The following is a 15121-nucleotide window of genomic DNA, read 5'->3' as shown; positions in this document are numbered from 1 at the left end:
ACTTTTGATCTTATTAGTGTCAGTCTTAGGGGAAAGGTTAAATTAGGGATGACCCCCTACTGTTTTCAACTCACAATCCCAGAAATGATATTGATTTAAAAAGCCCAGTTTATTGCAGTTCTAAATTTTCCCCATTTCTGTTATCAATATTCAAAAAGGACACCAGCTCTCATATTTTCAAATAATTTGTATTTTCAGGCATGAAAGTTAGGGGTGGAAAACCAAAGATTTGCTGGGAATATAATTTTGGTGGGGGGGTTAAGTATATTAATTGCAGTAATAATCTTTTTGTAGGAGTGCTAAGGTGGCAGTGTGTCACCTTGTTTGACCTCAGCTGGGAACATGCAGTTCAATCAATAAGAACAGAGCTGGAAGGGACCCTGGAGGTCATCTAGTCCAACCCCCTGCTAAGGCAGGAAACCCTATACCATTTCAGACAAATGGCTGGCCAGTCTCTTCTTAAAAACTTCCAGTGTTGGAGCATTCACCGCTTCTAGTGGCAGGTTGTTCCACTGGTTAATTGTTCTCACTGTCAGGAAGTTTCTCCTTAGTTCCAGGTTGCTTCTCTCCTTGACTAGTTTCCATCCGTTGCTTCTTGTCCTGCTTTCAGGTGCTTTGGAGAATAGCTTGACTCCCTCTTCTTTGGGGCAGCCCCTCAAAGATGTTGGGTGATTTTTTTCTACCGTTCTGTGCGTGTCTGCAAATGGTCATGGAGGTGAAATTCTCAAATACGGAATCTGAGGAGGATCAACCATACAACTAACACTAGTTTTAGAATGACACCGCCATTGTAGAAGAGCACGCAGACCCTTGGGGTGGAGTCAAGAGGGGACTCAGCCTAGAATCATTACATGTCCACAAATGCTCCAAGTTCAACTCTTCCTGAATTCTATTAACTCCTATCTAGCATCAAACCTAGTTGTGATCTTGATTTCTCTTGCCTCACAATCATGGTATTTTACATTTACTCTCCCCACAATCCAGCATCCACTAAAACCTATAGAGAAATATGTTGTTAAGTAACTACTGCATTTATTTTTTTTTTGGGGGGGGGGAAGACTCACAGCAATTTACTGATTGGTAAGATATACCGAACTCCTTTGATCCAGTATTTTAAAAAATATTATATTTACACGACCTCACAAATGGGAGGGGGTGGGGAAGAGAGGAAATCCAGCAAACTGAAATAACTTGGGTGTAAAAAAAAACATTCTGTACATTTTACACTCGAGACATGGTTTGAAAAACGCTGAGCTCTAAAAAAAATCACGCTTTTACAGTCCCGTCTTGTGAAGAAATTGTTTAAAACACTTTGTTGTTGTTGTTTTTCCCCCTGCGTCCTCAAAGTGCTTTTTTGAACAATGCAGCCCCCCAATGTCAGTGGTCGCTGAGTCTCTGTCGGATGTTTCGAGGTTTTCCGTTTTCAAATTTCCGCTTTTTGAAGACCGGCATCTCTTCGGCTGCGTCGCCCAGAGATGTGACGGTTTTTTCTTTGAAGATAACTTTGGTGTCTTCCGATACTTCCAAAACTGGGATGCTCTGCGTGCTGGGAAGTTCCAAGTCAACGTTCTCGCTAAAGGAAATGAGAAGTTTGTTGAACAGAAGCTTATTTTTTTAAAAAAATAAAATAAAATTGGCTCGGGGTGGCAAACGTAGGCCCAAAGCCGCCTCGCCGTATATAAACATCGTTTAACTCAGCGTATCTTTTTCCTGAAAACGGCAAGGCGAAGCAATGTTGTGGCCGGCAAAAATTTCACCAAATTTATAACCTGCAGGTAGACAAGTGGCATAGGCTCTGGCTATTAATAATGGCAGATGTAAGAGGGGAAGGGGTATATTTTTGGCAAACATTTATCGAATTTAAGAGACCGCCCATCTCACGCTCACAAGCCACCCCGAGTGCTGTACACAAAGTTACCCCGTGCAATAAAAAACTCTTCTTTTCTCACGTACAAAGATTCTCACTGAGCTACAAAGAACAAAATCCTGCCTATTATCTACCAGTGCTCATGGAACAGTGTCCCTCTCGTTCTGCCGAGCCTCTGCTTTCAAATGGAAAATTTATCTCCAAGTATGACACACAGGCGAAATGGGTAGGTTAAAAAAAAAAGTCAGTGACAAGAACCAAACTTACTTAAAAGAAAAAAATAAAATAAAATAATACCGGAGTTTGCTTTGAGCCTTGGGGTTTAAAGTGAAATTAAGCCCCGACGGATGTCAAATCTTCTGAAGAGTAAATTACACTGAAGTGTAGGTTTGAAGTGTGTTGGTGCACGATCTGCTTCCTCAAACTAAACGCCCTTAGTCCAGGGGTGTCAAACTGCCGGCCCGCGGGCTAGATGCATCATCCGGAAGCCACGCCCACCCCACTGCCGGCAGTGGCGGAAAGGCTCCGATACATTGCGCGACGTCACGAGTTTGACATGTCTGCTCTAGTTCCCTGAATTTTCAAACTTGTTTTACTTTAATCCCTCACTAGTTTATGTCTGTTTATAAGCTAGATGTCTGTCTGTCTTCTCGTCTATATTCCGTTCCATATTTTTTGTTCTATTCTACATTCCATTCCATATTTTCTATTCTATTCTATATTCCATATTTTCTATTCCATTCTATTCTATTCTATTCTAATTTTATATTCTCTATTCTATTCTATTCTATTCTATTCTATTCTATTCTATTCTATTCTATTCTATTCCTTTCCATTCTCTATTCTATTCTATTCTATTCTATTTTATTCTATTCTAATTTTATATTCTCTATTCAACTCCATTCCATATTTTCTATTCTATTCTATTCTAATTTTATATTCTCTATTCTACTCCATTCCATATATTCTATTCAATTCTATTCTATTCTATTCTAATTTTATATTCTCTATTCAACTCCATTCCATATTTTCTATTCTATTCTATTCTATTCTATTCTATTCTATTCTATTCTATTCTAATTTTATATTCTCTATTCTACTCCATTCCATATATTCTATTCAATTCTATTCTATTCTATTCTAATTTTATATTTTCTATTCAACTCCATTCCATATTTTCTATTCTATTCTATTCTATTCTATTCTAATTTTATATTCTCTATTCTACTCCATTCCATATATTCTATTCTATTCAATTCTATTCTATTCTATTCTAATTTTATATTTTCTATTCAACTCCATTCCATATTTTCTATTCTATTCTATTCTATTCTATTCTATTCTATTCTATTCTATTCTATTCTATTCTATTCTATTCTATTCTATTCTATTCTATTCTATTCTATTCTATTCTATTCTATTCTATTCACCACGAACCAGAGAAATATAATGCGGTGCAGTTGGGACACCGGGTTATTGATGTCCTTCTGCCCAAATCTAGCTGTGAGCAGGTAAGACAAGCAGGACTTACTATGGGTCGTCCCCAGCGATCTTCTCCCATTTGCCCGAAGTTGTGGACTTCTGAGATGACGGTGCTGGACTCTTCCCACGGCCAACCTTGCCTTGTTTGACCCGCTGCCATTCTCCGTAAGGGCCAACTTTTTCGGGTTTGTGAGGTTTTTCTTCATCACTGCCTGTCTTCCCCTGAGAAATAAGGGACATCTTGTTATGCAGTGATGTTGTTAACAAGAATACGACTTTCTTAGGAGAAAAGAAAGGAGTCCGAAGTTAAAGACATTTGGATTTTTATTCTCAGTGAGTATACAATCTTGGAAGTAAAAAAATAAATAATGTTTTTCAACCACTACCCTGAGTTTACACAAGCTTCTCTCCCTAATTTTACTGATACCACGTGGACTATTTTGTCAGTAACGGCTAGTTGCTATTCAAATGATAAGTACAGTATAGGCTATAACTGTGGCTTTGTGTCTACAGCTGCAATGTAATGATAGATAAATTTTCCTTTAGGAAAATGCAAGTGTAGAATAGAACAGAACAGAATAGAATAGGATATTGGAATCTAGAATAGAACAGAACAGAAGAAGAAATAGAATGGAATGGAATAGGAATAGGAACAGGAATAGAATAGAATAGAGATGGAAGGGACCTTGGAGGTCTTCTAGTCCAGCCCCTTGCTCAAGGAGGAGAACCTATACCATCTTAGACAAGTGACTGTCTCTTATTAAAAACCTCCAGTGATGGAGCGTCCATGATTTCTGAAGGCAAGGTGGTTCCACTGGCTGGTTGCAATAGTCTACTACATGCTTGTTGCAATAGTCTACCACATGCTTGTTGCAATAGTCTACTACATGCTTGTTGCAATAGTCTACTACATGCTTGCTGCAGTCGTCTACTTAATTGCCCAACATGTGGACAGATTTAAGTGTGGTTTCAATTGGAGCATCTTAGACCAAGCTAAGTCCAAAAACGCTGAAGAATTCCTGGAAGCCTGGCACATCAGAGAAAAGAGTTATCAACAGGCACACAAAGAACATATGCACACCATTCAAAAGAGACAACCAGCATTCCCAAAAGGAAAAACCCCGGAACGCTTCCTCACTAACAATCGACACCCAGATAAATAGGGATTAAGAGCAAGATTAATTCTAGACCCACAATCAAGCAATAAACAATAGCCCAACCGAGGAACCTGGCAAACATTCGTCGCTGGCCAGTCTTAAGAAACATAGAAAAAGCTTATTAATATGTATTACCTGGAGGTAATATATGTTACCTTTTCTGGTTCATTTTTGCTGTCCTCATCAGAGGAGTTTTCATCTGGATGATTGTTTGCTGCAGAAGATACGAAACCTGCAGGCTTCTCCCATGTTGATACTAGACAATATATATATATATAAAAGAATTGTCTTATGTGAGCAGTCTGGAAATTAATCTTCTGAAAACCAGATTCATTAGAAATAGAATCCCACACAAAAAGGCCCTAACAACATATTTCAGTGGGGCCAAATTAATAAGGTTAAGCCAACGTTTCTTTCCTCCTTCACTAAGCTAAGAGGTACTCTTAGATCTCTGTTAAAACTGCTGGACCCCATCAGGAATCAAGGCTGGACCTCTGTAGCTTATCTTGTGATTCCACACTCCCCTCTTTTAAAAACAGAGCCTCAATGCACAAAGTAAATAATGCAATACATGTGGAACAGCAGTGCTTAAAAGTAAGAAGCAGCCCCGGTCGTGCCACATGTCAGGATTGAAGACTGCATGCTTGAGAGAGTGGAGAAACTGAACAAATAGTTTAGTAAAGGGAAGGGAAGGAAAGGGAAAAGGGAAGGAAAAGGGAAAAGTGAACGGGTAGGGGAAGTGGAAGGAAAGGGAAGAGAAGGGAAAAGGAAAGGAAAAGAGAAGGGAAGGAAAAGGGGAAGGGAGGAGGAAGGGCGGGGAAGGAAAGAGGGAAGGGAAGGGAATGGAAAAGGAAAAAGGAAAGGAAAAAGGAAAAGTGAAAGGGTAAGGGAAGTGGAAGGAAAGGAAAGGGAAGGAAAAAGGAAAAAGGAAAGGAAAAGTGAAGGAAAAGAAAAGGGTAGGGGAGGAGGAAGGGCAGGGAAGGAAAGAGGGAAGGGAAGGGAAAAGGAAAAAGGAAAGGAAAAGGGAAGGGAAGGAAAAGGGGAGGGGAGGAGGAAGGGCGGGGAAGGAAAGAGGGAAGGGAAAAGGAAAAAGGAAAGGAAAAGGGAAGGAAAAAGGAAAAGTGAAAGGGTAGGGGAAGTGGAAGGAAAGGAAAGGGAAGGAAAAAGGAAAGGAAAAGAGAAGGGAAGGAAAAGGGGAAGGGAGGAGGAAGGGCGGGGAAGGAAAGAGGGAAGGGAAAAGGAAAAAGGAAAGGAAAAAGGAAAAGTGAAAGGGTAAGGGAAGTGGAAGGAAAGGAAAGGGAAGGGAAAAGGAAAAAGGAAAGGAAAAGTGAAGGAAAAGAAAAGGGTAGGGGAGGAGGAAGGGCAGGGAAGGAAAGAGGGAAGGGAAGGGAAAAGGAAAAAGGAAAGGAAAAAGGAAAAGTGAAAGGGTAGGGGAAGTGGAAGGAAAGGAAAGGGAAGGAAAAAGGAAAGGAAAAGAGAAGGGAAGGAAAAGGGGAAGGGAGGAGGAAGGGCAGGGAAGGAAAGAGGGAAGGGAAAAGGAAAAAGGAAAGGAAAAAGGAAAAGTGAAAGGGTAAGGGAAGTGGAAGGAAAGGAAAGGGAAGGAAAAAGGAAAAAGGAAAGGAAAAGTGAAGGAAAAGAAAAGGGTAGGGGAGGAGGAAGGGCAGGGAAGGAAAGAGGGAAGGGAAGGGAAAAGGAAAAAGGAAAGGAAAAGGGAAGGGAAGGAAAAGGGGAGGGGAGGAGGAAGGGCGGGGAAGGAAAGAGGGAAGGGAAAAGGAAAAAGGAAAGGAAAAGGGAAGGAAAAAGGAAAGGTGAAAGGGTAGGGGAAGTGGAAGGAAAGGAAAGGGAAGGAAAAAGGAAAGGAAAAGGGAAGGAAAAAGGAAAAGTGAAAGGGTAGGGGAAGTGAAAGGAAAGGAAAGGGAAAAGGAAAAAGGAAAGGAAAAGGGAAGGGAAGGAAAAGGGGAGGGGAGGAGGAAGGGAGGGGAAGGGAAGGGGAAGGGAAGGAAAAAGGAAAAGTGGAAGGGTAGGGGAAGTGGAAGGAAAGGAAAGGGAAGTGGAAGGAAAGGAAAGGGAAGGAAAGAGGGAAGGGAAAAGAAAAGGGTAGGGGAGGAGGAAGGGCAGGGAAGGAAAGAGGGAAGGGAAAAGGAAAAGGGGAAGGAGAAGAAAAGGGAAGGGGAAGGGAAGGGAAAAGGAGGAAGAAAGGGATGGCAAATTACTTTTGCAACAAAGACGTGGACATTGCAGAAAGTCACCAGGAGTTGACTTTGATCCCCACAATTGTCCTTCCCTTACAGATTCCTCAAAATACCCTGGGACCCAACCGTCCCGGATACAGCAGTGCCTGAATGGGCGATGGGTTAGCTGCTGACCGCTGTGTCCCAGGGAAAAAAAAAAGACAGGTCAACATTCCTATAAACATTTTTATAGGAAGTGGGAAGATTGATGGGCCACATCCATCGTGGAAGCCATTTTCTCAGAGCGTTTAGGCAAATTCTCAAAATTTCCAAGGGCTTCCTTGCCTCTCTTTATTTTATCCGCAGGAAAAACATTCGTTGTCTAATTGACGCGGCTTTGTGGCTTGGCCAGCGGCCCGTTATCAAAGCTCTCACCTCCAGTGTCTTTGTTATAATAATAGGTGTGACCGTCGTCGTCTATTCCTTCTAGCCAAACTGCTTCCTGAAAAACAAAAGAAGGCTAAATCAACGGAGCGATAAAGGCTAATTCAAATCTCAATTCATTTCTCATGACACGCTGGCTTCATTTTTACCTCGGCGGAGGTGCCACGAAGGTACATTTATTTAAAACTGAAACATCATTCAATTATTGCGGAATCCAATGTAGTGGTTCCCCCTTACATATTGGAAACTGTGCCGTTAAATTAATTTACGTAAGCTAGAGATTCTGGCTGATAAATGCATTCTTAAGACAACTGTATTATTCCTAATCATATCCGTCCAGAACAGATGCAAGTCAACTGATTTTTCAGTGAATTGAGAATACATTTTAAATAATGGGAGATTCGAGGTTGTTTTTTTTTTACAGTACCTATAATAATAAATAAACATTTAGTTACCTTTTGAGAATTTTGACAGGTGTCACGAAATCCTTCTGGTTTCTCCCACTGTGATTCTTAATAATAATAGAAGGTTAAAAAAAAAGTTGAGTTTGGCATCCAGGAAAAAAAATCATTCACGCGGTATTAGATATATTAATAAAAGGATATAGAGAGGAAGAATGAATGGCAATTGTAAAAAAAAAAAAGAGAAATCTATTGCTAAATATCACTTTGTGTTTCCTTTTGATGGCATCCATGATGTATAAAAGGAGTTTAGCTGCAAATTTACCTCCAGAGTTCGTGTTGTAATAATAGGTGTAGCCTTCGGGAGAAAATCCTCGCACCCACTCCTTTGCTCCCTTGGCTTGTTTCCCCTTTTTCTTCTTTTCCTTCTTCTCCTTCTTGTCTTTTTTCTCTTTTTTCTCCTTCTTTTCCTCCTGCTTTATCGGCAAGGAAGGCTGTCCTACAGGTTCTGAGACAGGGAGTAGTAGATTTCAATGCCCACCCCAGAACTTCACAGCTACAGAAAACTCCACCACCATCTGAACATTTGGATATTCAGTTTCAAATCTCTGGAACTCCGGCGATGTGCCCCAGAGTGGAATAGGGTGCAAATGAAATTCCACCCAGCAAATTCTGCCAGACAGACGGATGGATCTTTTCTTAAGGCTTACCGTAGCTTGAGCAGGGGGCTGGACTAGAAGACCTCCAAGGTACCTTCCAGCTCCTATCCTATCCTATCCTATCTTATATCCTATCCTATTCCATTCCATTCCATATGTTCTATTCTATTCTACTCTACTCCATTCCATATTTTCTATTCTATTCTATTCTATTCTATTCTATTTCTATTGTACGCTCTATTCTACATTCTATTTCTATACTATTCTAATCTTTCCTATTCTATTCTATTCTATTCTATTCTATTCTATTCCATACTTTGTATTCTATTCTATTTCTATCCTATCTCATCCCATCCTATTCTATTCTGCATTTCATTCTTCCCTTATTCTATTCTATTCTATTCTTCTATTCCATTCCATTCTATTTCTATTGTACATTCTATTCTATTTCTATACTACTTTAATCTTTGCTATTTCTATTCTTTCCTATTCTATTCTATTCTATTCTATTCTATTTCTAATTCTATTCTATTTCTAATTCTATTCTATTCTATTCTATTCTATTCTATTCTATTCTATTCTATTCTATTCCCATTCCCATTCCCATTCCCTTCAATTAATTCATTTATAGCTAGCAGAGGTAACATCTGCAAATCTTACCAAACTGGAGTATTTTTACAGGCAGTCCTCATCTCACAACCACAATTGAGCCTAAAACCTCTGTTGCTATTCGAGACAGTTGTTAAGCGAGTTTCGCCCCATTTTGCGACCTTTCTCGCCACACTGTTAAGTGAACCACTGCGATTATTAAGTGAGTCACACGGTTGTTAAGTGAATCTGGCTTCCTCCTTGACAGTTTGCTGGTCGGAAGGTCGCAAAAGGGCGATCATGTGATGACAAACACCCTCCCCCCGGGACGCTGCAACTGTCGTAAGTACAAGCCAGTTGCCAAGCGTCCTAATTTTGATCACGTGACCCTGGGGATGCTGCGAGGGTCGCTGTGTGTGAAAAACGGTCAGAAGTCACTTTTTCCCCCCCAGGGCCGTTGTAACTTTGCACATTCACTAAAAAAGCCGGAGACTGCCTGCATTTTTGTGGATTCTGTGTGCTTGTGTCAAGGGAAGGTACTCGAAAGAAGCAGAAGGCTGTCCCGGGTCTTACCCGCCTTCAGTCCGAGCCTTTTCAGATCTTCTTGGTAGGCCTTCGTGGCGGCTTCCTCCATCGCTGCAAACTCCTTGGCCATTTTCTTGTCCTCCTTCGCCTTGTCCAAGCTCTTCTGCTTAATCTGCAATTTAAAAGAGGATGGAGCAGGACGCGCGAGGCAGGATTTTGGAAAACAACCCGCCCGGGTTCGAGGCGGCGGCGGCGGCTTCGGATTACCTCGCTAATTTTCTTCGCCACATTTTCCTTGTGGTTCTTTCCTCTTTCGTGGAAATCGATGCTCTGGAGAGGGGAAAAAAAAGGGAAGAGATGCTCCTAAACTAAGAGAAAAATAAAACTTTACAACTCCCGGGATGTGTAAATACCGAAGCACATCCACCCGAGGCCGACCGCTGAGGTATATATTTCAAACCCTGTTCGAAGAAGGTCTATTCTTTCAAAGAACCTGACCAAGTACGGTTTCAACTTCAATCAAATTAAGGACGTTCTGTCAGGACCCACCTCAATCCACATCTTAGGAAATAAGAACTCTTGGATGCAAGCTTGTCCAAAAGGAAAAGTTTACTAGGATGAGATCGATTGTGACAATACAAGACGGGATCTAACAGAGTTACATTTCAATCCTATATAAAGCATTCCCATTTCAGCCCCCTCCCCTCATCCATTTGGTCAGGCTCCCATCATTTACTTAGGTGTCAGGCCCTTTCGTGGGAAAGAAAACTCTCCTTGTGTTTATTGTTATTGCTTTCTTCCTTTTCAGCTGCAAATGGAGATGCGATCCAGATCTCTCTCTCCCCGTCCCCCCCCCAGATCAAAAGCTTCCCTGGTCTTCGAAGACAGCCTATTACAATCTGAGTAACCATCTTCTCCCCCCCCCTTGGAGAGATGGCAGAATCCCCAGAATAAGCACAATATTCCACCCATACATTTATGAAATGTGATCTAAATGGATTCTGACACGTTCCATTCACGCGGGCCTTTTCGGCGATTTTAAAAGGTGCCCTCAACCGTATAAATTTGTACGAGGAGTGCTAAATCAAGGTGACGCTGGAAAGAACCCCAAGATGTCAACGCCGCTAACATTGGTCGCTAGTTAGACGTAAGAATACTGTAGCAGTGTGAGAATCGAGGTTTGTTTGAAAGAAGAGATGGCAAGAAATGGTGGGTTGGAGAGCTGGAGGGAAAGCCTGCATTTCAAACCGATTGGAGAATGTGATTTATGACTGTTAACCAGAGGAGGGAATTGTGTTTTGATACTGTGTGTTTAGGAGAGGGGAATTGAGATTTCGGCTTTGACCACCTACGTGCCGATGCTAGGCTTCTCCAATAAAGATTCTTTAAGGAAAACAATGCCTCAAAGTTCTTTTGAAGAATCTGTCGGAACCGTGAGACAAGAATCCGGATCCAACTAAACCTGAAAATATTACAACACCAAATGCACCGGCATTATTTTATTTATTTATTTATTTTAATTCCATTTATATCCCGCCCATCTCCGAAGACTCAGGGCGGCTTACAAGCTTAGCAGTAGCCTTCATTCTATGTATTAGTCGACATAAACAAATAAACCATTTGTTCTACCCTGCCAGCTACAGGAAGAAGGCTAGAAAGCAAACAACCAATCAACTGTCTATGGAGATTCTCAGTCATCCAGGCCACAGTTCTCCCAAAGGAGCTTCTTCACGAGGCAACTGGACTTTCTTGTTTTTCCTTTGAAGACGTTTCGCTTCTCATCCAAGAAGCTTCTTCAGCTTCTTGCAGACAGCTGGTCGTTTGCCTTCTTTTAGAGTGTCGTTGAGGCCACTTTTTTTAAAAAAAATTCCATTTATATCCCGCCCTTCTCCGAAGACTCAGGGCGGCTTACAAGCTTAGCAGTAGCCTTCATTCTATGTATATGCCTGCTTGTTAGGGCTTTCACACACACACCCCAAGCGGCATTATTACAAAGTCCGCTTAATTGCCCCCAACAATCTGGGTCCTCATTTTACCTACCTGGGAAGGATGGAAGGCTGAGTCAACCTTGAGCCTGGTGGGACTCGAACCTGCACTAATTGCAGGCAGCTGGTGTTACTTAAGGAGGCATTAGCCCACTGCGCCACCAAGGCTCTTGGACCCTGAAGACACAGATAAATCTCCAAGTGGCCTCCAAGATGCAAATGACCAGCTGTCTGAAAGGAGTATAAATCCTTCCACTCCCCACCATCCGGTCAGAACCTGAAGAAGCTTCTTGGGTGAGAAGCGAAACGTCTTCAAAGAAAAAAGAAGAACATCTAGTTGCCCTTTCTGATAACATAAGAAATGCTGACCCTCTGACGAAGCATAAATTTAAAAATGTTACAACCCAAATTCCAGGATTTAGAATATTTTATTTATTTATTTTTATTTTAATCCCATTTACATCCCGCCCTTCTCCGAAGACTCAGGGCGGCTTACAATCTAAGCACAAATCCAATGTGCTTAGCAATAGAATATAATCAGAATATAATCAGAAGTCCATCATACCGGTTTGTTGTCTGCTATCCAGCACTTGCAGTAATTGCAGAATTTCTTGGGTTGAGATTTCCAGTAATCAGCCCTGGAAAAGAGATATTGGAAAGAAAACGGTAGGACTTTTTTTTTTTTTTAACAGAAACATAAAAAAACGGACGGCAGGAAAAGATACAGAAGTCCATCGTCTAACCTTTATCTGTGTTTTGTTCTTTTTAAAATGGATTATTATTTCAATTCCTATTTTTAATATTTTACTTCATTTTATCATTTTTGTCAAGAGGACGGAGATGTGTTTGTCCCAAGCATGTTTAAACTCAGTTGCTGAGGATTGACCCGCTACTTCCACTAGATGTTGGTTCCACTCCTCTTTCTGTGAAGTCATACAACAAAGCAAAACAACCACCCTGCGAGGTGGGTTGAATGGAGAGAGAGGGACTGGCCCAAAGCCACCCAGTTAACCCAATCAAGAATCATAATTATTTCCCATTATTAATGTAATTTATGAATAAATAATTTCCAAATCGGAAAGCACTGGTCCAAAGTCGCCCAATTAAATCAATTCAGAATCATAACGATTATTTCCCATTATTAATGTAAGTATTATTTATAAATTTACAGATTGATTAGCCCAATTATTTCCAAATCGTCTCCCAATGGGAAAGCGCTGGCCCAAAGCGCCGGCCCAAAGCCTCCCAATCAATCTAATTCAAAATGATAACCATTATTTCCCATTATTAATGTAATGATTATTGATAAATTTACAGGTTGATGAACCCAATTCAGAATCGTATTATTTCCCATTATTAAATTATTATTTATAAATTTCCAAACCGTGTCCCAAGGAGAAAGCGCCGGCCCAAAGCCTCCCAATCAATCTAATTCAAAATCATAACCATTATTTCCCATTATTAATGTAATTATTATTGATGAATTTTCAGGTTGATGAGCCCAGTGCAGAATCGTAACTATTATTTCCCATTATTAGGTTCTTTATAATTTACAATGGTGTGACCCAAGGAGAAAGCGCCGGCCCAAAGCCTCCCAATCAATCAATCAAACTCAGGGTCAAAACGATTATTTCCATTATTAAATTATTATTTATAAATTTCCAAACCGTGTCCATATGGGAAAGCGCTGGCCCAAAGCCACCCAATTTAATTCAGAATCAAAAGTATTGTTTCCCATTATTGGGATGATTATTTATAATTTACAGTGGTGTGACCCAAGGAGAAAGCGCCGGCCCAAAGCCTCCCAATCAATCTAATTCAAAATCATAACCATTATTTCCCATTATTAATGTAATGATTATTGATAAATTTACAGTGCAGAATCCTAACTATTATTTCCCATTATTAGGTTCTTTATAATTTACAATTGTGTGACCCATTCATTGTTGTTAGCATATGGTTGTTTATGATTGTTTTTACTTTTATACCTTGTATTTAGCTCTGGGAAGTCGGGGACGGGAGGGGGGAAGGGGAGGGGGGGAGGGTTGGGTAGGGCTGGGAAGGGGGTGGGTGGGGAGGGGCTGTTAAAGATAAAATGTATTGAAAAACTTTTCAATAAAAAAAAAGAAAAAATAAAAAAATAAAAAAACGAAAAAAAATCTAATTCAAAATCATAACCATTATTTCCCATTATTAATGTAATTATTATTGATAAACTTACAGTGCAGAATCGTAACTATTATTTCCCATTATTAGGTTCTTTATAATTTACAATGGTGTGACCCAAGGAGAAAGCGCCGGCCCAAAGCCTCCCAATCAATCAATCAATCAATCAATCAATCAATCTCAGGGTCCAAACGGTTCTTTCCCATTATTAACGCCCATCATTATGTCTCCATGGCCGACCAGGCCAAGGCAGGGCCCGGGGGAAAAGGCTCGGCGCAGGGCCGCGGGGGGAGGAGAGAGAGAGAGAGAGACTCACATGGCTTCCCGGGCGGAGCGCGGCGGGCGGCGGCGCCACCGGCGGAACAGCCGAACCCGGAAGTGGCCGCTCGCGGAGGAGGAGGAGGAGGAGCAGGAGAGGAGGGGGGCGGCGGCGGCGGCGCGGGCGGGTGACGTCACGCGCGCGCCGTGCGTGGAGGACGGCGGCCTGCGAGGGCCAATCCCGGCGGCGTTCTGGTCCCAGAGGCGGCGGCGAGTCCCGGCGCTCGGCGAGGCGGCGTCTCGGGGCTTTCCAAGCCGGGCCCGGTCGGACTGCCCAGGGCGGGAGGCGGCGGGCGAGTCGGCCGCGGCTCTCCTTCCTCTCGGCCTGCCTCATCCACCGCTCGGCCGGCCGGCCGCCTCCACCACCACCACCCCCCGCCGTCGACACAACACCCCTGCGAGGTAGGCTGGGGCGGCTCGGCGGGGCGCGTTCCCTCCCTCTTGAAGCGCGGAGGGGGGAGAGCCGCGGGAGGGGGGCTTGGGGGGGGTGGGATGGATGAAACCCCCCCTTTGGCGCCCTTGGGGGGGTCAGGGAGGCTCCAGAGCAGCTTTTTTAACCCCTGAGAGACCCCCAGATGCCCCCCCTCCTTTCCTGGCTGGGGGCCGGGTCTGGAGGGGGGAGCCTTGACCCCCCCAGTGGGGGAACTTGGAGAAAACTCGCCAAATCCGTCCCATAAATACATCAGAAGGGTTGATTCCCTCCCTCCCTCCCTCCCTCCCTCTCTTTCCTTCCTTTCTCTCTTTCCTTTGCTTCTTTCCTTCCTTCCATCTCCTCCCTCTCTCCCTCTCTTTTCCTTCTCTTTCCTTCCTTCTGTCTTGATCCTTTCTTCCTTTTCCTACTTGTTCCTTCTTTTTCCTTCCTTCCTTCCTTCCTTCCTTCCTTCCTTCCGTCTTGATTCTTCCTTCCTTCTCTTCCCTTCTCTTTCTTCCATCTCGATCCTTCCTTCTCTTTCCTTCTTTCTTCCATCTCAATCCTTCCTTTCTTCCTTCCCTTTCTTTATCTTTCATCTTGATCCTTCCTTCCTTCCTTCTCTTTCTTTCATCTCCTTCCTTCCTTCCTTCCTTCCTTCCTTCCTTCCTTCCTTCCTTCCTTCCTTCCTTCCTTCCTTCTCTTTCCTTCTCTTTCTTCCATCTCAATCCTTCCTTCCTTCCCTTTCCTTCTCTTTCTTTCATCTTGATCCTTCCTTCCTTCCTTCCTTCCTTCCTTCTCTTTCCTTCTCTTTCTTCCATCTCGATCCTTCCTTCCTGCCATCTTTATCCTTTCCTTTCCTTTCCTTTCCTTTCCTTTCCTTTCCTTTCCTTTCCTTTCCTTTCCTTCTCTTTCTTCCATCCCAATCTTTCCTTTCCTCCCTCCCTCC

The 15121-nt window shown here is 42.4% G+C and overlaps 1 protein-coding gene across 1 annotated transcript; it reads right to left on the bottom strand.

Moving 5' to 3' along the window:
• Positions 1–1010: 1010 nt before the first annotated feature.
• WBP4 (WW domain binding protein 4) lies at positions 1011–13887 on the bottom strand. Its single transcript, XM_083362346.1, has 10 exons — positions 13762–13887; positions 11845–11917; positions 9562–9624; positions 9343–9466; positions 7848–8030; positions 7577–7632; positions 7113–7179; positions 4662–4762; positions 3399–3571; positions 1011–1573 (listed from the first exon to the last, which is right to left on the bottom strand). Coding segments are annotated over exons 1-10 (1038 nt in total). The 5' UTR covers positions 13764–13887; the 3' UTR covers positions 1011–1377.
• Between the last annotated feature and the right edge of the window lie 1234 nt (positions 13888–15121).

Source organism: Vipera ursinii (assembly GCF_947247035.1).
Source record: "Vipera ursinii genome assembly, chromosome: 4".
Lineage (NCBI taxonomy): Eukaryota > Metazoa > Chordata > Lepidosauria > Squamata > Viperidae > Vipera > Vipera ursinii.
The sequence above is the reverse complement of the archived record's forward strand: the minus strand, read 5'-3'. Positions and strand labels throughout refer to the sequence as shown.